At 46.7% G+C, this 24,794-nt stretch overlaps 1 protein-coding gene across 3 annotated transcripts in view; it reads right to left on the reverse strand.

Moving 5' to 3' along the window:
• Positions 1-666: 666 nt before the first annotated feature.
• The window catches only part of rfx1a (regulatory factor X, 1a (influences HLA class II expression)), a 37,769-nt gene continuing 13,641 nt past the window's right edge, over positions 667-24,794 (reverse strand). For all 3 annotated transcript variants that reach the window (XM_083780144.1, XM_083780143.1, XM_083780142.1), the window contains exons 9-19: positions 17,517-17,636; positions 16,602-16,723; positions 15,861-15,979; positions 15,040-15,149; positions 13,881-14,032; positions 9,538-9,635; positions 9,176-9,325; positions 8,105-8,313; positions 5,652-5,805; positions 4,744-4,789; positions 667-3,725 (exon numbers count right to left, since the gene is read on the reverse strand). In XM_083780144.1, the coding sequence (XP_083636270.1) occupies positions 3,559-3,725; positions 4,744-4,789; positions 5,652-5,805; positions 8,105-8,313; positions 9,176-9,325; positions 9,538-9,635; positions 13,881-14,032; positions 15,040-15,149; positions 15,861-15,979; positions 16,602-16,723; positions 17,517-17,636 (1,447 nt within the window). In that variant the 3' untranslated portion in view covers positions 667-3,558. The remainder of the gene's footprint in view (positions 3,726-4,743; positions 4,790-5,651; positions 5,806-8,104; positions 8,314-9,175; positions 9,326-9,537; positions 9,636-13,880; positions 14,033-15,039; positions 15,150-15,860; positions 15,980-16,601; positions 16,724-17,516; positions 17,637-24,794) is intronic.

Consider the following 24,794-nt stretch of genomic DNA (forward strand, 5'->3'; position numbering starts at 1 on the left):
CGCCCCCTTTCCGGAATGTCTACCATGATTTATGTTTATGTAGGCGGCGCACATGATAAGAAATTCCGGCACCCTTGCGTTGCATGGAGTCCTAAAGAGCCATTGATATAAAAGTAATATGTAGTAGTATGAAAAGTATAATAATGTAGGCTATATCATTCTAATCGTTACAGTTCATAGATTAAAGTCAGTGGTGAATTATATTTTAGACACGCACACACCACACACATAGGCCTACAGTGAGTCAGTGACAGTGGACTGTAGTGTTCAGTATACAGGGGTCCCTGTGACCCTATCCTGATTGGATCAAATTGGTAACCTGACTTGAAAATACATTTTCTGTTTAAAATGATGCAATGGTGGTTTACATTTAGTTCATAACAAGATATGAATGCTTTTGCTCTTGCTTTTGCTGGAACACCTCTAGAGGAAGAAACCTGAGACACCCGGGGAGACAATTTTAAAATTTATTTTAATCTTTTTTTCTTCCATCTTTAAAATTAAAAACATCTGAATTGCATTCTACCACCTCCAAAGGCACAGTCATACTTGTTGCTGACCAAATTCATAAAACACTGCCACAGAACATTTCTTTTCCCTATTTCTTTTTTGCTTTTTTACATAAACCAAGCACTATAAAATTGACAAAACATTTCATTTCCCCCCCCCCCTCGTATTGGATGAAGAATGGCCATTCTATATGCTGTGTAGATTGTTAAAAGACAGGAGTGATATGTTCGCTGCTGTGGCAGCAGCAGGATTCCCTTGAAGCTAATTTATACTTCACGATACAATAGTCTCTCGCCAAAAACGCTGACGTCTTCCACTTGATAATCATTTCGTTCCGGCGAGTGACACCGTCCTGCAAAAGCATAAAGTAGGCTCTATGAGGGTAACATGCTGGTTCGAAAGCAAACAATGCATGTCCAGGACACATGCATTGCAGCTGATAAATAAATAAAAGATTCCAAGACACAGACCACTTTAACACCACCTGGCATCCCTATTCTGGCATTAGGCAACATTTTCAAAAGCAGCAAAAAAAAAGAAAATAAACTGCATATCTACAAGCTCATGACACGGCGCACCGCAATGCATGGTGTGCTTGTAGATCAGCTATTCTTTGTGCGATACCACCGTACACCAAAGCATAAAATAGGGTGCAAGTGGTTAAAATAAACAAAACATAGATGCATGATATCTATATTGTATACCTTACAGCAACCCATGGTGATGGACAATGTCTTTTGAATGGTAGAAGCAAAACGAAGATTGATGGCAGGAAGGATGAGGGCAGATGAAAACAGGCAGAGAGGCGCGGAGGACTGTGCAGAGAGTCATCAGATTTGTCTACCCACCAAGCCCTTTGAAACGCACAAAAAATGGCACCTGAACTCAGGGGACTTCCAACCATGCAGCCTACATACAGAACCTACACCCGACTATCCAGGAAATGAAACATCTCTGGGCAGACAGACAAGACAGAACATTTCAGTAGGGCTGCAACGGTCGATTATTTCTTCTTTTTTGAAAAAAGCAGATCTACAAGCTCACAACATGTCGTCTCACGCCGCAATGTGAGCTTGTAGATTTTCCCTATCCGCTAGAGAAAAAGGGTGACATTTAGATCAATTTAGATTCCTTTTGTATCAATTACATCGATTTATTTGATTAAACGTTGCACCCCCTATATTTCAGATGTCTGTGTTGGAGTATAGCCAATCTGTGCAAAGAAGCCGGACCCTTAAAACACAATCCATGCCAGTACAATACAATAGAAACGCAGACCAGGTGCCAACGTTTCTATTGTTTTTTTTAAAGACGCAGAATTACGTCCTGGCACAGGGGGTTATAGTGCTTAAAACGTAACCTGTCGTTCCTTGGCTTGGGTTAAGCTCGATATGTGGTGACCGTTCACTGCAGGGGTAAGGGGCTAATCACCGTAGTCCACAGGTCAATACAAACGCACACAGACAGAATGCTTACAATGTGTGACGACACATCACCATACACTGCACAAAAAGATTCACTTTAGTGACACATGGGAAATATTTAATGTTTACAACTAATCTATATATCTCAGTCAGGCAGGCACGGCACAGTCCCCCTCCTTGGAGCACGTGAAATGAAAAAACAAGGACTTATAAAGCTGCCAAATTTGGCGTGATAAATGGGAAATACATCTTTTATAATAGATTAAGTATGTATGTAAAAAAAGGTAAAATGATTAGGCCACATAGAAAACCAATCAAATAGAAAGGAACAAAGCACTTTAAAAACACAAAGAATATGAGCCATCTCTCTCTCTCTCTTATCAAGGATATATATATGTTTTGTATTATTTTGGGAACATTTACTCCACAGCCACTAGGGGGTGTGTAGTATAGTAGCTGTGTCAGGTACCCCAAGACGACAGCTATTCTTTACAGGCAAATAAAATCAAACGGAAATCTACACACTTCTCCCAAAATTCATGATTGGAAAAAAAAAGAAAACAGTCAACACTTGGCACTGGTTTTGTGGTGATGAACCACATAACCCAGACACACACACAGTATCATGAAAGACCATGTTCATTTGGACCCTAGATATAACAGCACAGCGGTGAGACCTCAGTGCACACGTGAGCGCAGGGACGACACACAGCATGATTCATATAGCTGTGTGCCAGTGCCGTGCATGAATATAGCTGATCTACGAGCTCCCAGAGTGGTCACATCGCCATGCGGTGGGGGTTGTGTAGATCTGCTATGTTTGACATGCCACACTGGCACGCAAATATAAAAAGTATAAAAATCAGGCTATGGGGGCCATGGTGTACCAACCACGCACACACAGACCACTTCATCCCACCAACCTGACGCCAGTCACCCTCACACCTTTCTCTGCAAGACGACCCCGCACAGACTCTGATTGACAAATGAAGCGTGATATGCGTCAGACAAATGCGGGGAAGGAGGGAAGTCCGCACTGTTAAGCCTTTAACATTTAAAGTCTTCTCTTTCACCTATTTTAGGACCACTTCGACAAGGCAGTGACAGTTTCAGAGGGAGCGACCGTAGTGAGATGCAGCGAGACATTTAAACACACAACCACACAACGAGACACACAACCACAATCATTTCATTTTTTGGGTTAGGGTCACACACACACACACACACACACACACACACACACACACACACACACACACACACACGCACGTGAGTATTCTAGTGCCTGGTCTGTTTGTGCCAGCCCAGGTCAGATCTGTGCTTATAGCAGTGCGGTGGACATGTGAAGGCTGTCCAGGCTGAAGTGGTGCTGCTGAAAGGGTTTGTGTGTGTGTGTGGTCGTTTTACTTGGGGACCGCAGCGCTTGTGTGTGCACGTGTGGGCATATACGCACACTCACAGACAATATGCAAAGATCTACATGTAGTATCAAGTGTATAAATTAGTGTATTTTGTACATAAGTGTATATATGTATAATATATATATATATATATTTATATATCTATTTATCTATATATTTATAACCACATCGTGAATGCGTGTCTAGCAGTGTTCTAGTTTATATTAGTCCTCTTGGACTGGGCTGGTGGCGAACAGAACTCTCTGGTCAGTTCTGGCCAGCTTGGCGGGGGGCTCCAGGGACTCCTCCCCCAGCCCCGCCCCCCCGTCCGAGGGGAGGGACAACTCTTGGCCCTCGTCGTCGCTCTCGTCCTCTTCCTCGTCTTCCTCTTCTGGAAGCCAGACAAGAGAGAGATCAGGGGCAGTCAAATGAAACATTATTTTTGTATTTTTGTACTGGTGTGCCCTCTTCTCGTTTGTTTATTCAGTGCACTGGGTGTGTTGTCGTTTCGAAAATCTGGTGCGCTGCATGGGCCGCGGGTGTGCTGACTGACCCTACTACTCAGAAGTTGGGGTTGATGATCAGTGTGAGTGCTTCACTGCGGTATCTGGAGCGCTCCCTGGGGGCAATAGCTAAGCTAGCAAGGCGAGCATTTAGTAAATCATCATACAAGTGTTCATCGTTTACCTTGGCCCATGTTTGAACTGATTAAAACGACTACCGGTAGTTATAACTGGTCGTTCGTAACAAGCCGCACTCGAAATGTGACGTGACCGCCCAGCTGAGCACATTCCCGGTGAACTTTTCCGAACGCACCCATAAGGTTTCTGCCTGATAGTGACGACATACACTACAGAATTCAATATAGTATCATCTTGTCCCTCTGAAAAGGGGAAAGTACTAGTTGTTGTTAGTATGTCCAGAGGACACTGGACATTGTATTGGAGTATTGTAGACTACTATACTTTTCAAAATTGGGAAAAGATAGACATTGTGTGGCTCAATCTCCAAATTCAGTTAAGTATGGCAGCCTTTTCTGTTGCATGTTGATCGCCTTATGCTCATGCCCCCGACTGAACCTGCTTAGCTGTTACCTGACTAGCCTGCCTGTCTTGCCTGGATGATGTTTGTGACCATGAGCTGATTTGTATATACTGATTGTATTGGAGTACTTTCTTTCCCCTTTAATATTTCCTTGTTTCTTTGGTTGTCTTGATTTGCGTTGTTTTCTTCTTGCGTGTTTTGTTTTGTTTTTGTTACTCTGTTTGTGTCTCTCTCAATTTATTTATGAATTTGTAAAAAAAAAGAATACATTTAAAATGTAATAAACAGAACGTAAAAAAAAATAAAGAATATAGTACCATCTAATAACCATGCCACAGTAACAAACCAATCAAATGTCAAGTTACCTTTGTCGGGATCAAGTGGGTTTAAGCTCCGGCCTAAACTGGCAAACTAGACAAGAGCGGAAAATATGTTAGCCAATATTTTAGCCAATTTCAAATTGGCATTCCTATGGGAATTTCATTATAGGCAAAATTTGCAAACCAAAATAAACATCAAAAAATATACAAAATTGTCAGATCTACAAACTATTCATCATCACACAACAATGTAGGGCTTAATTTACTATCACGAGCCTTGTGCCTCCCACAATTTCCAAATGCTTCTGTCATACAGTTCTGTGGCAACGGAAGCTCGGAAAAGTATAAAGCGGATGTGACGCATCCTTCATTTTCGTCCTAATATAAACCAAAGTAATAGAAGCTTCCGTTCTCGGCTTACAGGACATGTAGTTCCAGACTGTATAATATATTATATAATATATAGCATTCAGAGATTGTGGAATAGTCTGACAATAGAATTGTCTGGCTACGCGAGACTAGGCATAAGTAGTATCGCACAACGCAATATGGTCAGGTAATAATAATAATAATGAATTGCATTTTTATAGCGCTTTTCTATGCACTCAAAGCGCTTACAATGATTCATTCATTCATACATTGGGAGGTGAAGCGGCGAACAGTCGACGCCAGCGTCCTCACTTCCCACATTCACACACCAATGGTGGCGAGCTCACACTGACCAACACATTGGAGGCAATGTAGGGTTCAGTGTCTTGCCCAAGGACACTTCGACATGTAGACAGGAGGAGTCGGGATTCGAACCGCCGACCCATGGGTCATTGGACGACCTGCTCTACCTCCTGAGCCACAGCCGCCCCAGGTACAGATCATATGTAATAATTCTGGTGTTTGTATTCGTGACGTGACGTGACGTGCGCACGTGTGTGTGTGTGTGTGTGTGTACTGTGTACCTCTCCCATGACGGCGATAGGGGTCTCCCCCTTTGCCTGAGCCACCCTGTGTTCTATCAGGTAGTACATGTACTCGTCATACAGCAGGCGGATCAGGTGGAAGGAACCAAAGCTGGCAGCACTGCGTAGAGTCAGGTCCCTAATCACCATGGAGCTGCAAGGAGGCCAGAGGGAGGGCAGAGGCTGGATGAAACCACCGTGCCCCGGGTGTGTGTGCGTGCGTGCGTGTGTTCAAATGTAACCACAAATGTTAATATTATTATTTAGATCTAGCCTTGCGTATAGCGATACTAATATCACTGTGTGGATATAAGTCTCGTCCCTCTCAGTGCTAATAATAATAATAATATCTCAAACTTATATAGCGCTTTTCTGAGTACCCAAAGACGCTTTACATGGGGGGGCTATACAGAGTTAACAACAAAATAAAAACAACTTTAATAGAAAAAGGAAAAATAACACTAAAAGCTAAAGAACATTAAAAGACAGTTAAAAGGGTTAGCTAGGGAAGGCAATTTTGAAGAGGTGGGTTTTGAGGGTGGATTTGAAGGTTTGAGTGCCTTAGGGAGGGCATTCCACAGGGTTGGGGCAGCAAAGGCGAAAGCTCTGTCCCCCCACGTACGGCGTTTGGTTTTGGGGACGTCGAGGAGGTTTGCATCACCAGACCTGAGGGAGCGAGAGGGGGCATGGCGTTTGAGGAGGTCACAGAGGTATGGGGGAGCCAGGTTATTTAGTGCTTTGTAGGTGGTCAGGAGTGTTTTGAAGTGGATTCTTTGTTTAACTGGTAGCCAGTGAAGGTCACGGAGGACAGGTGTAATATGGTCTCTGGAACGGGTACTGGTGAGCAGGCGGGCAGCTGAATTCTGGACATATTGCAGTTTATTGAGGACTTTGGAGGTGGTGCCGTAGAGGATACTGTTGCAATAGTCAAGGCGGGATGAGATGAAGGCGTGGATGAGTGTTTCGGCTGCGGAAAATGACAGAGAGGGTCGGAGACGGGCAATGTTCTTGAGGTGAAAGAAGGCGGTTTTGGTGACTTGGTTAACATGGGGGAGGAATGAAAGGGTGGGGTCGAAAATGATGCCAAGGTTGCGGATGCGGGTGGAGGGTGTAACAGTGGATCCATCAATGTTCAGTGAAAAACCTTGGGTGGAATTGGTGAGGGAGTTGGGACCGATGATGATGATTTCCGATTTATTGCAATTTAGTTCGAGAAAGTTATTTTGCATCCATGTTTTAATATCTGTGAGGCAGGCAGTGAGAGTGGAGTGTGTGGTTGGGGTGATGGCTTTGGTGGAAAGGTACAGCTGTGTGTCATCGGCGTAGGAGTGGAACTGAAGTCCATGGTGACGGAGGATCTGACCTAGAGGGAGGATGTATATGATGAAGAGGAGGGGACCAAGTACTGAACCCTGGGGGACAACATGGGTAACTGGGGCAGTGGAAGATATGCAAGTTATTGATGGAGATGAATTGTTGTCGATCGGAGAGGTAGGATGCCAACCAGGAAAGGGCAGTGCATAAGGTTAAGATTTTCTTTCGCAATGTCCCGCCCCATATTTGCATACTGGGCACTGGTTGGTTATATATAGCGTGGTTCCAGACGAATCTGGTTGGCCGTCACCATTTCGGCCATGAAGTCCTCTCACAATTGAGAGGTGCCAGACATAATCTGCCTTGCAAAGGCAGATGAAGGCTGGCTACGCGATTGGTGTTAGATCACCAATTTGTGGGTCACAGACCACTTTTTATGGGTCACGACTCGAGTAGAAATCCCATTCCCTTGTCCTACTTTTAGAAAACAAATACCGGTATATAGATATTCAAAGATTTGCACAAATGTACACGATTTTTCAAAACAGCAGAACTACAAGCTCAAGAAGTTACGCGCTGCTACTTTTGATTAGCCAAAGTATGAAAGGAAAATACCTTATGCACACCTAAGTCCCGCAAAAAAACTGGAGTTCACTTACAGAATGTTATTTAAGCAACGTTTCGGTCGGTCAGACCTTCATCTGATTGATTGAATAGTTCATTAGACAGAAATGTAAAAACAGAAACAGAGTACAGTCAAACACTCAGTCCAAAAGGGATAGCACCAAAATAAAGTCCTAGCGGTCTTGTTTCCATTTAGGCTCTATGCAAAAGAATAACCACAGAATTCAATATCATCACAGGTAAAAAAAAAAGAAAAAAAAGAAAAAAATTGACCAAAGATTAAGGTTTGACCGACCGAAACGTTGCTGCTTAAATAAAATGTAAGTGAAGACTCCAGAGGACTCCAGTTTTTTCCTATTAGACAAAGTATTAAAATATGTATAAAATCTAAAATGACACAGGTGCTTTCCCGGTTTCAGTGGGGTTAAACACGGACCCTGAAGATTTAAGCGTACTTTTTTCTCATCATCATCATCATCATGTCCACGGATGCGTTTTTCTCGGCTCTCACTCACCTGTAGAAGGACCACTTGAGCAGGAAGAGCTTGGCGGCCTTGGGGAAGGCGGGGCTCTGCTGGTAGGGCTTGAGCACCTGGGAGACCACGCCGTCCAGCCAGGCGGCCCACTGCTCCAGGGAGTTCTGCTGCTGCAGCGTCAGCTTGAAGTCCTGCTCCAGACGCTGCACCACGCGGTCCTCACAGCGGCACACCCACGACGCCTGCTCCTGCACGGGACAGGGGGGGTGGCGAGGAGGGTACGTGTGTGTGTGTCAGGAGCAGTGTTGATTTTGTCGACTAAACTATGACGAAAAATGTCCGTCGACTGACTACATTTTTCCCCACTGACGAAAGCAAAATAAAATCACACCCGTGTGAACTGAGTGGTGCAATTCCCCCCCCCCCCCACCTCTCTCTCTCTCTCTCTCTCTCTCTCATATTAGCAGGCAGCAGGCACATCACTATCTCTCTCTCTGTTTCTGGCGCCCCCTACTGGTACCAATAAGTCACATACTCATGCTCATGATGGCCACTGATACATACTGTAGATAGATACGCACGGACATTGCTGGTTGTAGGAGTGGTTGCACCACTCAAAAACAAAGCTATGATGACTAAAACCGAGACTAAATATGTTGACAATTTCGTCAAACCAAGAAAATCTACTAGACTAACATTTTGTGAAAATAGAATGCAACCGAGTGTAAAATCAGGCATTATGACGCCATCTAGGCCCACCAAAATGAATTTTAGTTGACTAAATCAACTAGATTCACCCTGACAAGCTCTCGGAATCGTAGTTGAGGTGATTTGTTGTTTGACCAGTTTTTATAGTATAGTTCTCACATGGTAATGTCACGTGTTGTCAGTGAGCTTGTACATCGGACGTTGTCGATATTCATCACATGAAAGTAGTTAAGCAGTGAATGACTGCCAGGTGTGAATGTGTGTAACCTACCTAAAAGTGTCAAATACGGTGGTGCTGCTGCTGGTAAAACCATCAAGCATGTCCAGTTCCCGCGTCACATGCATCACATTTACAACAGATGCTACATTAGGTGATACGATACACGCAGGGATCAGGCAGACCTGTACGTTGGCGAAGTCGACCCGGTTGAGGTCGGAGAGCATCTGGTTGATCTGGGCCGTGTTCTGCAGGACGGCACGGGCCGCCTGGGCCAGGTGGTTCAGACTGGTGTAACGACGCAGTGTCTGGGCAAACGCACTGGCCGACGTCACCTATCGGAGCATGCGCACACACACACACACACACACACACCAGGGTTCCCACACATTTTAACAAAGCATTTTCAAAAATGATTTCACACCCTGCCCCACACGCACGCATGCACACACACACACACACACACACACACACACACACACACGCACACACACACACACACACACGCACACGCACGCAGGCACGCACACGCACACAGATAGTGTACCTTGATGCGGACCATTTCCTCTGGGATGTTCATCATGGCGTTGGTCAGCCAGCTCTCCAAGCTTTTGGCAAAGTTTCGGATGGCTTGCGTTAAGGCACCTGGTAGCAAAAAGACAACATGTCTGTCATGTCCGGTCTTTTTGTGCATCACTGTTGTACGATGCGGTATAAAATAAGGGCTTAACGTGTCTCTATATACCTTTCTAAGCACTTCTACTGAGACATTTACATCGTGTCATACGCCATGTCTCACTGGCATCCTCACCTCATCTGACACAAATTCTGTGATGTTCCTTTTTACTGACACCAAGTTTAAAATAACAATCGAGTGCACAGAATATCAAAATGAAGCAACTGAAAAACATGTTATTTCAATGGTATAGTGGATGGAGGGGATTTTTGTCCAACCACGAAACTGCAACCAATGGGTGCGAAGAGGGGCACAACCACGGGCGGGACTCGACAAAGGGTGAATTCCCTGAGTGAGCAGACAGGATTGAAACGGGTTCAAATCCGGGGTACATACATCAGACTAATCAATTTGGTCAATTCTAAAAAATAAATCCTATACATTTTGGAACTTGTGAAATGGGACATTCTGCAAAATTAGTGCTTTATCCCATTTTGGGGCGGGAACCCCTTTTGGTGTTAGCATTACGTTATGCTTTAGCTATTGAAAAATAGCAGATCTACAAGCTCATAGCTACGAGCTTGTAGATCTGCTATTTTTCTTTTACCGAAGAACAACTGACATAGAGACATAGCTTTTTCAGAAAGCTGTCAGGATGTGTAGAAGACATTTTTAGAATCTGATCTCAGGTCAGAATGGGTTATACTTGGTGGTACTTTTAACTACATTTTGTGGCCGATACAGGACTTCTAACTATACTTGTGACAGAGTGAGAGTATGATTTTACTTGAGTAAAACATGCGAGTACTTGTTCTGTCATAACCTGACGCTGCCAGATCCAAGAAGCTTGCTACTAGGGATGCCAAACGACTCATATGTGGCCAATCGACGAATCGAGGCCTAAAATCGACGTGTCGAACGACTTTTTTCCTTCTTTTTTTTTTTTTTGCTGCGCAGCAGTTGACAGCGCAACTAACGATGCATTCCTTTGAAGCGCCACAACTTCTTCAGCTGTACCCATAGTATTTAGAATGTGCATCAAATCAATCAATCAATACAAATTAAACTTCATTTTGTAACCAATAAACATGTGTTTATTAAACACGGAACAGTAATCCGTAGGCTGCATCAGCCTATATAAGAAAGCCGACGTTTGACAAACTTAGAATAATGTCAGACTCCCGGTGCCAATTAACAGTCAGTAAACATGGCAAATCAAACATAATGTAGCTATATGGCCTGGAACATTTATTACAAAATAAACGAAAAGTAATACACTTGCAGCTGTTCCAAAATAAATGGACACATAGCGCCCTAAAATAGGCCTATTATAGGCTTAAAATAAAATAAGAGGCATGTGCGTGGCACTATACTTCGTAGCAGCAAAACATTAAAATTTTAAATCCAAAACATTCTTCTAGGCCTAACAGTTAAACAACAGTAAGTAACAATTAACAGTGAAAATCTGTGCAATTAAACACGAACTCTGTGCAATTATCGTTTCCAACTTTCCATCACGCCACATTGCAGACCAAATCAATTGGAAATCATTAGCCCTACATACCGGACTGTCCGGACATAAAACAAATAGCCTTCAAAATATAAAATAGACCAATAGGTAGACTACTATAAGCTACACATACACAACACTGCACAACACTGTGCAGTACAACTTATTAATCTTTTTTTTTTAATGAAATGATTCATCCCCAAGGCCGCGCTGCGAGGCCAACACTCACTATAATGTACGCTATACAGTATATGGCCTGGAGATTAACAAATAGCAGCTCAACATTTTAGAGTAGACTAGCTTAAACCACTGACTTGTTCTTGTTCAAAAACACAAGCATGTCCACGTGCTCAGGGGTAAGGCGAGTGCGAAGCCTATTTAATATCAATCCCGCAGCAGAGAAAACTCTTTCTGCCGGCACAGATGTTGCGGGAACGCACAGGTAACCTCTTGCTAAACGTGACAGTTTCTTGTACCTATTCTCGTGTAGTTCCCACCACAGACCTGGGTCTTGTGCGGGAGAGATGGCGTCTTCCCCCAGGTAACGCTCCATTTCGACCTGAACAGACAAAGCGGCATCCGCGGCGAAATAATCTTCCCCGAATAAGTCAATCATTGCGTCCACATGTTTAGCTCTTTTTTCGGTGGGTGCAGCAGCGACCGACTCCGCCACATCTTCGTCCTGCTCCCCCTCAACAGCTGGCCCAGCAGCATCCAAGTCCGGGAGCTTTGACAAGAGAGCACTGACATTTTCATGAACAGCTGCTCTCATCTCCTCGGTGGTGAACTTCAGATGTTTGTGACGTGGATCCAAAAATGAACCGATCATAGCCGCTTTCTTAGACACCGAGTGGACCTTGTCTGGCAAGTCGAGATCCATGCGAGAGCGGAGAGACTCTGCCACCTTGGTTTTGAATTCCCGCACCTTCGCACCTTCATCAGCTTGCAGTTGCAGATCCCTGATTGATTAAATTATACTTTATTAATATTAATATTAACAGTTTGCAAATTGCAATGGCACAGAATGGATACGTAATAGGCCTATACAAAATAATGCTATTGATTTAGTATTTTAATTGCACCTTTCACATTTCACATTTTTACCTGGAGAGCAGAGTGGCTGTGATTGGATACACGGTTGAGATTGACACCTCCTTTTCCCGCACACTGCTGTGGTGGCTATCTTTAGGGCACGTAGAACGGGCAACAACTCCTCGATAAGGTGCCAGTTTGCATCAGTAAGCTCCAGGGTGCGCGCATCGGAGAGTGAAGTGACGTCACGGTCCGACAGTACCGAGGACACGGCCCATCTCTGCTCCAGTAACCGCTCGAACATGTCATAGATGGAATTCCATCTAGTCTTGCAGTGTTGGATGAGACGGTGGTCATTTTCAACTATGTCCCTCGGCTGCTGCCTGGCCTTGAGCGCAGTCGTCGCCACGGTGCTGTGATTAAAATGGGATACGAGACGAGCTGCAGCCCCAACAGCACTAGAGACAGCTGCCAATTTGAAGCCGTCATTGATGGCCAATTGGAGCGTGTGTGCAAAGCACCGATGCGACTCCCAATCCAGGTAACGAGTGTGTGCCAACACAATATTAGTTGCGTTGTCATGGACACAGACATCAACTTTGTCGGCTATGCCCCAACTCTCAACTGCAGCCTTTAGGACGTTGGACATATTTTCTGCAGTATGTCTCTCTGGCATTGCTCGTGTCTGCAGGATAGCACTCTTCAACTCCCAGTCTTCAAAATAGTGAGCGGTAATTGTCACATAGGACTCTGTAGTCAAACCTGTCCATGCGTCAGTGGTAAGAGAGACGTTTGTGGCTTTGGTCAAAATCTCACGGAGTGAGGCGGCCACCTGATGATAGGATCCCTCCAATCGGGTTGTCATTGTTGAGCGACAGGGCACGGTATATTCTGGTTCTGCGAATGCCATCAGGGCACGGAAGCCTTTACCCTCGACAAAGCTAACTGGCAAGGTATCTTCAGCTATCATCTTTGCTGTCAACTGTGTGAGCCTTTCAGCCCGCTGAGGGTCACAGTGGCGAGGCTGCACTGTAAAGTTGTCCATGTGGCTTTGGGCTTTCTTTGGCTGTGGATGTTTGCTGAGCATGTGAGTTGACATCACCGATGTAGATGAGTGATATGCATATTTTTTGCCGCACAGTTTGCATTGTACACGTTTGTTGTCATCAATCTTCACAAAAAAGTCCCACACAACACTCCTACCTGCAGATGCCATATTTCACGATGCGCGGTATTTATTTAATTTGCTGTGGGCAAGCAGGAAGTAAACGCAGATGCGCAGTGCGCACACGAGAGGACTGAGAAGACATGCACTAGAGCAGCACAGACGCGCGCAGCACAGACATGTTCAGACACACACACCCATAGCCTGTAGGCCTACAGTTCCCGCTCCCATTTTGAAAACGGTTACTTTATAACGTTTTTGAAAAAGCCATTACAAAATAATAATTAATAAAAATAAAAAAAATAAAAAGACGATTTTTCGACTCGTCCATTTTGAGTCGCCGTGAGCACTAGTCGAAAATCGAGTCGATTTTCAACTTTTTTCAACATCCCTAAGTTGCTACACACATTTGTTTCACAGCTTATTTGGGGAACATGGTTACTCAATACCGCCCCCATCTGGCAGAGTCAGGTTAGTTCTGTCAATGCAGGTATACTGTATACGTACTGGGGATGGGTCTGAGGACGTCGGGGATGAGGATCTCCACCAGGGCCTGGTAGAGGCTGTTGTCACAGTCTCTGCTCCAGCGCAGCACCGGGTCGTACTTGCACAGCAGCACCAGGCACGACTTGGGCAGCCGCTTCTCGGACTCGTCATGACTAGGCAAAGAATAAAATAAAGAGACTCGTAAATAATAAATAACGGTATCACAGCTCATTGTCATTCCTTCTGAGCTTGTGTTTTTGAGCGGTGCCAAACCGCTCCAATGAGTGACCGAGTGTGTATGTCTGTATGTCTGTCTGAGTATGAGGCCTCAACAGCTGCAATACCACTGGGTGACCTAAAGTGTCACTGTTGAGCAGACCTAAAGGGCCAGTCACATTGAAACTGCAGCCAGCCATGCAGCGGTGTTGTTGAGCGGCCTGCACCGCTCAGTTCACACGGGTGTGATTTTTCGATAATTGGCCGACGTTCTTCTTATATGCTTTTCCTTAATCTACTATTTGGAAAATGCTTTGAATTGTTTCGAAAACGTGCCCAACATACGACACCGGGGGAAATCCTGATATAAATGCCCCACGACTCTGTGTGTACATACGTCTGTAATCCACATAACTCGAGTTAAAATGTGACACACGCGGTCCACACCAACACAGGGGTGTGCAGTGGCCGGTCGTTCAGAACCAGCACGAAAGCCTCTTCCCGGGCTCTGGACATCTACTCCATTATGGAGCTGGCCTGATTCTGACATCACAATGCTGTTCTGACATCTGCATATACTCCATATTTGGCCATGCCTGACAATTAAAATAACCCCATATATGGGCATAACTTTTTTATTTTATTTTTTGCTAAGATGTGTACAGACGTCCTGGGCACACCATGGGATAATTCCTAGGACGTCTGGAGACGTCTTGGGCACAGATTGGGTTAAACTTGCAACCAACTTGGTTCCGTGTTCCGTGTGTTTAGTGCACGTGTACAGTGTAAAGGCTGTTTTATACGTGTTAAGAGTCTGTCTATGCCTCTACGGTGTAAAGCTAAAACCATCTAAAGGGTTCTTTTAATATCCCAGTGTACATAAATTAGCACATGAAATGATGGAGTGAAAATGTGCGTGTGTGCGTACGTGTGTGCTTGCGCACGTGTGCGCATGCATACTCACACAGCCAGCGTGGCGCTGTCTCCAACGTGACTCTGGCTAAACCTCCAGAAGGTCTTCCACAGCGTCTCCACCAGGGTGAACTGGAGGTTGACGATCACGTCCAGTATAGCCTGGAGGACGACAATCAACCACACCACATGAGCAACGGATGCCGGGCTGTACGGTGGACGGACATGCTGACTAGACTGACTTTTTTTCACTCCTGTCCCATGCCTGCACTCCCACAGGGGAAAATAAATCCCATCACGATCAAAATGGTTCCCCCCAGGCAAACTGCACTGCTAATTCCCATCATCGGTAACACCACAGCAATAATTTGGTCTGATGGTGTGATTGAAAAGGCAGAACTGAAGCTCATTTATTAGCGATGTTTCAAACCAACACTGGTCTTTCTCAGAATGATGGCGCTTTTCCATTTCTTAGAACCGTCTCCACTCGACTTGAACCCACTTTCCACTACAGACAGTAAAGTACCCTCTACTTACACAATGCTAAAGTTAAAGGTAATGCTATCTCTAATCATGTATAATGTCTATTTCATCTGCATAGTTCAACAAAAAAAATGAATTTCCTAGCCAAGAAATAGTTGCACAATATTGATTCATTCCACATTTACAGTGGTTACGGTAGTTAAAAGGTTTGCTAACAGTATTCGGGAGATTCCATACTTGTGCGTTCGCATCACCTTTTGGTTATCACCTCAGCTCACTTGGAACCTCAACATACCCGATCTAGCGGATCTATCAGCACACATCCACAAGGCAGCGCCCCACTGTGACACGTTGTGTGAGCTTGCAGATCTGCGGTGAAACAGGACTTACCTCACAGTGTTCCCTGTAGAGCAGCTGGAAGCTCTTGATGTGCTCCAGCTCGATGCCCTCGGGCAGAGCCTTCCCCTGCAGGTCAATGTCGGGGAACTCTGGCAGAGCTCTGGATGCATCTGGACACACACACACACACACACACACACACAGACACACACACGGACGCACGCACACACACAAGGGATATATTTATCACTGCATTAGCGGTGCAGCAGGTAATCGCCAGTGATGGAAAAGTATGAACATGTTTTACTTTAGTAAAAGTATCAATACTGCAATATATAAATACTTTGTTACTTTGTTTAAGTAAATGTTTGGAATTCAACATGAACTTTTTTTACCCCTTTTTATCACACGATTTTGCAACCCATTTTTCCACCGGGGTTGAACCGGTTCGGTTCTTTCTTTCCGCCAAATATTGAACCAGTTGGAAGTAACATACCAAAAGTACTTATGTAGAATGTCCCATTCATATCTTTTGAAAATAAGTAGATCTATGAGCTTGTAGATCGCCTATTGTAGTGGAGTAAAAGTACAATATTTGCCTCTAAGATGTAGTGGAGTAGAAGTAAAATGAGTGAAAATTGGAAATGCTCAAGTAAAGTGCAAATACCTCAAAATTGCACTTACATAAATGCACATATGTTAATTCACACCACTGGTAATGGCTAATTGATTATTGAGCGTAATAAAAGCTAACGGCTCGTTTTCCATTGTGGTGGACCGCTAACAACTGACCCAGGAACTGCTGGTACTGCTGCACCTGGCCGCTGATGTCACTGAGCTGCTGCTGCTGCTGTTGCCCCGCCCCCGACGCCGTGCCATTGGTCATCCCCTCCACCTTCTGCACCTGCTTCAGCCTGACGGGACATGCGGCACACCAATCAGGAGCAGGGGGTTAGTTTCTCACAGTGCGTCGTAATAGCGGGAGAACAACGGCGAGCGACGCGTGAATTTCGTTGGCCATCATCGCCCAATCACCCGCTATCGCTGGAAGATGTCGCCCCGAAAGATGAATTATTTTCATCTTTTCGGGGCGACGTCCGCCCACTTTTCGACCCTCGGCCTGCTATCGCCAGTAGTTGCCGGGTCCCGATGACAAATAATGCACTTGCGGAAGATTCATCCAGCTGTCGACCGCTGTCAGACTCCTCCAGATAGTACAACTCATGGCTCATGTTAGTCAGCGCGTGAGATGTTTACATACTAATAATATAATATGGAGCTTGTGCAGATATAGGACTGGTAAGATAAGCTCAGAGAGAGAGAGAGAGAGTGTGTGTGTGTGTGTGTGTGTGTGTGTGTGTGTGTGTGTGTGTGTGTGTGTGTGTGTGTGTGTGTGTGTGTGTGTGTTGTGTGTGTGTGCGTGCGTGCGTGTGTGTGCAAGCGTGCGTGCATGCATGTGAGAGAGAGACGAACAGGGAGGAATTGGGAAGTGCTGCAATGACGCAATAAGGCATAATGATGAAAGATGCATTTAACAGTATCTCACGAGCTCTGACAAACTGAGAACAACACTGGAGTGGTGAGCGCAAAAGGAAGTGAAAGAGACTGAGGCGAGGTCGGCGAAAGACCTTCGAAGGAAACACATTGATGCAAAGTGCACAGTGCTGCGGCGCGCGCATACACTCGCGTGTATTATTATGTATATACCTCTGTTTTTGTGAGAAGGGCTGCTGCCTCATGGCCAAGTGCTGCTGATCCTCCATCAGACGGAGGAGGGAGGAGGTGGCCTTGATCCTCAGCCCATAGTAGTGGTACTTGGAGTTCCCTCTGTGGAGGAATAAGAACCACACAGTTACAGGGTTACTCTGACTGGAACCACACAGTAAAACTCTAAACTCTGAGAGAGCGTACAACTGGAGCCATATTAATTAATTAAGTCTTAAGTGGTCCTGTCCGGTTCCAGTTGCAACGCTCTCATAGTTACAGATGGACAAATCGACACTGAGGATTGTGTCGTGTGGAAGACGGTTTCCACACATGCCATTGATGCTAGGAGGAACGTGAAAACCTGTGTCAACATCCTGTCAGCTGCTTACGTTTACAAAAAAGCCTTTCATAGCAAACTTTGCTAAATTCGTGAACACCGTCCACGCTGGAACAATGTCCGTTATTGTTTTCTGCATGGTGTGTCTGCATGTTGTCTTGGTATATGTTTCACTGTGATTTACTGCGATGTGGTTTTAACCAACCTTTGAAGCCGAAGGGCTTCAAAGGCGGATCTTATCTTACACCACCATAGGACGTTTTAAATTATAGTAGTAATACTAATAACAATAATGAATAAGACAAGTTTGTGAAGGCTATTATAGCAATCTAACATTCTAACATGCCTTTCTCTTATGGTTTACGTCGTCACCTAGGACAACGGCTCCAAACAGGAAATTCACAAAGGCAGGAAAGGTCATGACAGTGGTGTTATCGTGTGTGTGTGTGTGTGTGTGTGTGTGTGTGTGTGTGTGTGTGTGTGTGTGTGTGTGTGTGTGTGTGTGTGTGTGTACTTGTATTACTATACTTGTGAGGGCCAAACGTCCCCCAGAATTATAGTAGCATTTGAGAAATAGACATTGTGAGGACCAGCTTCCTGCTCGCAAGAAACATGTCACAAGAAACACATGTTTTATCAAGGCTTGATTTATACCATATCATCATGCTTCTTTTACAGGCAAAGCTCTATGAACGTACGCATGAAGCTCAAAATGGATCAAAGTGCGACATGTTCTGAGCTTGTAGATCTGATATTGTGAGTGTGCCGAGCAACAGTTCTCTATCGTGTTCGAGACTGGCTCTCCACTACATATTGTTCAATATGTACGGGAACTGACCCTACGGGGCAGTGTACATGGATACCTCTTTAAGACACATCTTCCATGGTGGCCCTGCCCAGATGCCCATCAGCAGGCTATTTAAGCCCCATCTGCGCAGAGCCACTTCGATCCTTTGATTTCCACGAGAGCAGACGTTACGTGTATCTCAGCAGTTTTGACACTTATTAAACAATATATATATATATATATTTAGAACATACAGCTGCGTGGCACACAGTCCGCTTACCGGAGGTAAGAAGAGAGCCGGTCGTCGTTACGACTCCTCTCAGTGCGCCGCGTAGCTCCATCGAAAAATCAAACAAAACAGCAACAGCAACAAGCTGCAGTGCCTAATCCGCTAGACAGTGGAGGAAGCCTCAGCCTGTCCGTGCGTCCGTCCCTAGTGAAACCCGACCACGTTGGGGGAAACTAGGAGACGGCGTTCGGTGTGGCCAAAGCCAAGCGCGAAGCCGACCACGTTGGCGACGCCTTGGTTCCCTGGCTGCAGAAGCGGTGAGAGAGCCGGTCGTCTCGACGACTCCTCTCAGGGCGCCGCGTAGCTCTACTGATAAAACAGCAGCAACAACAAGCTCAGTGCCGAATCCGCTAGACAGTGGAGGAAGCCTCAGTCTTGTCCGTGCGTCCGCTCCCTGGGACGGCGTTCGGTGTGGCCAAAGCCAAGTGCGAAGCCGACCACGTTGGCGATGCCTTGGTTCCCTGGCTGCAGAAGCGCTGTGAGACCCCGAGCGAAACCGACCTCGTCGGTGGACCTCCTGGTTGATCATCGCGGCTGTACACCGTTGCGGCGGGTAGCGGGGTAGAACCCAGAGGAGCTGACCTAGTCGGCGTACTCTGAGGCCATCTACAGTCGCTGATCGTTGCCGCCGCGGTCCGGCCAGACCACACGGCAGAGAGTGTAAACAAACAATTCCAGCGTGTTCCACTTCCTCATTGACATGTTGACATGAGCGTCATAGTGTAGGAGGGATTCCCGTCAGGGACGGCTGCCCAGACTGCACTGTGCCTCATGGTTCACAAGAGGGCGGTGTGGCTCAAAGATCAGGAGACAAAAACTCCCGATGACCCACCATGTCAGGCGCTGCAATTAAATCGCTTACTCTGTCACTTTGGTTCTGGTTAATATATACTTATATGCTTATAAGTATGATAATGGCTACAACACCACACTATGCATGTGTACGTGTAGGCCTACTGGAATGATATACAAAAGCTCCAGTGTGCTTAATGTCAGATGGTTTTGTGCTAGAGCGCCTCAGAGCGGCTGAGCAGTTTATGTTCAACCTCTTCCAGAGGTCCATAACTCTGCTGGTGAGACAAAACAAACTGTGGACATTGATTTGGTATGGACTCTGTCCTAACAAAGAGAGAGCACACTGAGAATCCGTGTCATGGGGATGTCTTAGGGTACCATGTTGCCTTGATTCGTTTATGCAGCATTGTGAGATTCTGCAAAGGGTAGATTATGACCCCTCACGTTCAAGCAATTACTATGTGCCCACTCCCTGTTGAGCACAGTCCGAGTTAAAATATGGTGTACAATACAAGATGTATACATATATGTATATATAGGTACACATATAATAAATAATATAGGTATATGAATATATCTATATAGAGACAAGAGGAGATGGAAACAGCAGGGGTTTCTCAGGCTGCATGTGGAGCTCACATGCCCACAGAGGATGGCCATGACCAGTGTGTGTCCTGCGGGGGCCCTGGTATGAGGACCCCGCCCCCGGTACGAATGGTCTCATCCTTCCAGCTGAAGCTGGAGGGGCCATGGGGGCCTGTTTTTAGAGGCAAAAGACCAGTCGTTTCCACTGACAGACTAAAATGTCCCATAGAAATGTCATTTTTATGTGAACATGTATGCTAATTGTATACAGCTGTGACTCTGTCTCCAAGACAATTTTTTCTCAAGGGAGATAAATAAAGACTACCTTGAACCTTGTCCCAGGTTGGCAGAGCTGGGTGAGCTAAGCTCAGGCTATAGCTCCACCTCTTTCCTGCCCTGCCCGGTATGGACAGGTCTGTAAAGAAGGATTTAGTGAAAGTTTTCTGTGAGACTACTTACGAGTGTCAGCAGCCTATTAATGCACTACAGTGTGCAGTTTAGGGAGCGAGCGTTGACTCGCCCTCTCGGGTTAGCTGTTGTCTCGTTTGAAGGTGAGACTAACAAAATTCCTTGGGGTCAGACGGCCATTAGAGCACACTATACACTACAGGGTATGGTTTATTGTTTATTGAATGGATCCCCGTTAGCTGATGCCGAGGCGACAGCTAATCTTCCTGGGGTCCATATGAAACGGACATACAAAAAGTACATGAATACATGTATTGTTGGTGTTACGCCAGCTTACACGCCTGTGATGTAGTTCGGTATTGTGGATCTGGATTCAGTGACACAAACAGAACGTGCTGGGTCAGTCGAATGTTTCCCTTTATGTTGGGCAGTCATCATAGCGCACTATACTGTCATATTTCTGGCGAGGCGTCAGCTCACGCGACAGTGGAGTAGTTCTGTCACAGACAGGACATGCTGTGTCTGTCCGATGTTTGGTGACACAGACATGACATGCTGGGTCTGCCAGGAAGTATGCCTGAATCTCAGCCATTCTCACACTATAGGGCGTATTGCTGACGGGGTCAGCTCATGCGTCCGTGGTGTAGTTCTGTCACAGACAGGACGTGCTGTGTCTGTCCGACGTTTGGTTGAAGGCAAATTATGCAGGCATTATAGCGCACTATACTGTCGTATTGCCTGCTTACGCGACCGTGGTGTAGTTCTGTCTGTGGATCTGGTTCCCCAGTGACACAGACATGACATGCTGGGTCTGCCAGGAAGTATGCCTGAATCTCAGCCATTGGCACACTATACGGCGTATTGCTGACGGGGTCAGCTCATGCGTCCGTGGTGTAGTTTCACGGTGAAGCCGGGCTCAGTAACACAGCAGAGCGTGCTGTGGCTGTCGCGCAGAGCACACGATACAGTATACAGTGTGTCACGGCGAGCCGTTTACGCACCTGGGTGTGACTCTGCGGGGTAGAATCCGGTTACCGGTCTGAAACCACAGAGAAAGCTCTTCTCATCCAGAGAAGTCACGAAGTCATGGCTATCTAGGCGCAGCTAGCCAACACAGGGCTATTTTGTCAATGCCACCGTCACCTGCTTACACGGCGCTTCGGTGACCATAAGGGCCCTGACCTTATTGAGGAGCTACAGCGACTGGCTTCATGCTTCCCAGGCAGTAGCAGCGGGCAAGACTATTCGGGTGTGGCGCCTTCGGTTTCCACAGTCCGAGCTGCAGCAGGAAGGCCGAGCTCGTCCAATGAAGCTGCCTGTTTAGCCATTGGCCTTGTTAGGCCAGGAGATCAGTGCATTGCTCCAACAAGCTAAGAAGGCTTGTGCAGATGAACAGATGCAGGAGGTGATGGCAGGAATGCTCCATCATGAGCAACTTGCCTCAACGGCTCCTCAGGCTGCGCAACCCCAGTTAGGTTTGGCAGCTCCAGGGGCCTACGGGTCCGGTTGGAGGCCAACCGGCGGGGTATGGCTAGATGTGCTCAGCACACCGAGCCCACTCCTCAGTCCTGACAGTTCAGGGAACCCAGCCCCCACATGCTGTCTCTCGAGACAGTGGCGGTCAATTCAGGTGGACCCCTGAGTAGGTTCCACCATGTCAAGGGTTGTATCACTCTCGAGGTCGTCCTCAGACGAGCCCTCCATCGTCGTTTCCAGTCATCCTGGTTCTCCATCTGGTCAGTTTGTTGGTATTTTGCGCTCCGGCGTCATTCTGGAGTACATCCACGTATGTTAGCGTGGGACGTCCTCGTGACCGGTGCCTGTTTGTTGGATCCCACAGCACTAGTTTGCTGGCTGGCATCTCTTGGCAGTTGAGCCAGCTGGTGCCTCCGCCCCTTAGGGCTGAGGGCGGCCACGGTGCACTGCGTCCCCCCGGCTCCCCTGAACATGCGGCCAGTGCATTATCTGTCCTTTACGGTCAGGCACTATGCAGGCGTATTGCTGACAGTGTCAGTTTACATGTATGAAACGTGTATAGTTACGCCGGTTCACACAGCAGAGTGAGTGTGAAAAGACTGTCATGGGGGAGCAGAACCACCAGAAGGGCGTATTACGGCATGGCCGTTAAGCGCCTGGGTGTAATTGTGTGGGGGAAACCGGTTATCGGAGCCACGGAGTGAGCTCCCTCCTCGTCCGGGGGTAATGGGCTATGCCGGTGACCTTGTGACACGGCGGACCACTGTCCCACACAAGGTCAACACAAGGATCACCCAGTTACTGAAGGGTGCTCGCACATTAGGTCGGCAGTCCCCCCACGGGAGGTGGTACTGTCTGCCTTGCGGCATGAGCCAATTAAGCGGGGACACTTGGGTGGCTTCTCGCAGGACAGCATTCTTGCTGTTAGCAGTGTCAGCCACAAGAATGTCCCTATGAGTGCATGAAGGATGCTGCCACTTCCTGCATGGCATTGGTTAGGTGGTGCTGGCACCAATCCCTGCATTCTATACCATAACGGCCTGATCAGAGTACGAGCCAGTCAGCCTGTTGAGTTGCACCCTCACCACCCTCCTAAGCAGGGTGGTAAAGCAGGATTGCAGTCACGGTTGGGCCCTGTCAGGGCCTCTAATGGGCCAAACTGTTTTAAGCAGATGGTCTCCAAGACTGGGCTCCCTCATTGGGTTGTAGTAACAGTGTAGTAACAGTGGACTATATAAATATTCCACTGTTACTTTCTTAGCTTACGCATGTTTCATGATAAATGCTTTTTATGTGATGTATTCCCATGCTTTGTTCTTGCTTAAATGTAAGTCGCTCTGGATTAAGAGCGTCTGCTAAATGCCTAAATTGTAAATTGTAATTGTAAATTGTAAATTGTAAATTGTTGTGAAACAATCTAGCAGGCATATAGGTGGGCAGGGATGTGGGCACAATCCGTGCAGGGCCTTGTGGCCCATGCACTGATGACGAGATGTCCCTCTATCTGAGATCTGTGTGACGGACTCTGCGTCGATGCCGTCCGCATTTAGCAGGTTATACCAGTGTGGTATCCATGTGACAGCCAGCACCCTCCTCACTGAGTGGGCTGGGCTCCGCATCAGGACACGGCTTCAACAGTCTGTTGGCCTACTGTCCGAAGGGCTGACTTGAGCGGGAGTGCATGACGGCAGACTGCAGTAACCTGGTTACATTTCCCGAATGGCACCCTGGTGCTCAGAGGAGCTCAGGTTAGGGCCCCACCAGTCCTGTTTGGGGGCCAGGCCGTTAGCCCTGGAGGCTCTATGATGAGCCCCCTTAAAATCGTTTAGTCAGTGAGCCTGACATGCTGTCACTCAAGACAGCAGTATTATATAGTCACGTCTGCAAGGAGAAATGTGGGAGTTGTGAGCGCTGTCAACCCCTGACACGCTCGGCCGGGTGATGGAGTAGTTTTACACCTCGACCCAACCTTCTCCCCAAGGTTCTCTCAGGGGCACATCTCAATCAGGTGATTGAGCTCTGTCCTCTCTTTACATGCAGACGGATGAAGTGTGCAGTGGTGTATCTCTGACAGAGATCTACACAGCAGTGACATGGGCGACTCTGCCTACATTCACCCTGTCCTACCGATGGAACGTGGTGGCATCCGCTCCCCCTGTGGGAGTCGCTCCTGCGTGCTACTCAGCGGTAGGGTCACCGGCACCTTGACCGGTCAGGTCGGCCGGGCATCTGACGGGCTGGCTTGAGCAGCCCTTCACCCCGGTGGTCACTGGCCTAGCATCGTGCTGGGCCAGCTGAGCCTAGGTGGCGTCTTGCGCCTAGGCCACGAGTATTACTTACTTGGTATGAATACTGAAGTTTTGGAGCATTTTGGCGAGCACCTGTGACTCATGGCGCTCACCACTTATAGGCTCTGACTGAATTCAGGGTAAACTGCCTCGGGCTGCCGCGGGGGCAGCTGGTCTGCTTATTTCCTCGCGGTGTGTCTTAGAGAGTTCCCGTACATATTGAACAATATGTAGTGGAGAGCCAGTCTCGAACACGATAGAGAACGGAGGGTTACACTGTAACCCGGGTTCTCTGAGTGGAGAGACTGGCTCT

This window comes from Protomyctophum parallelum, assembly GCF_964188405.1.
Source record: "Protomyctophum parallelum genome assembly, chromosome: 13".
NCBI lineage: Eukaryota > Metazoa > Chordata > Actinopteri > Myctophiformes > Myctophidae > Protomyctophum > Protomyctophum parallelum.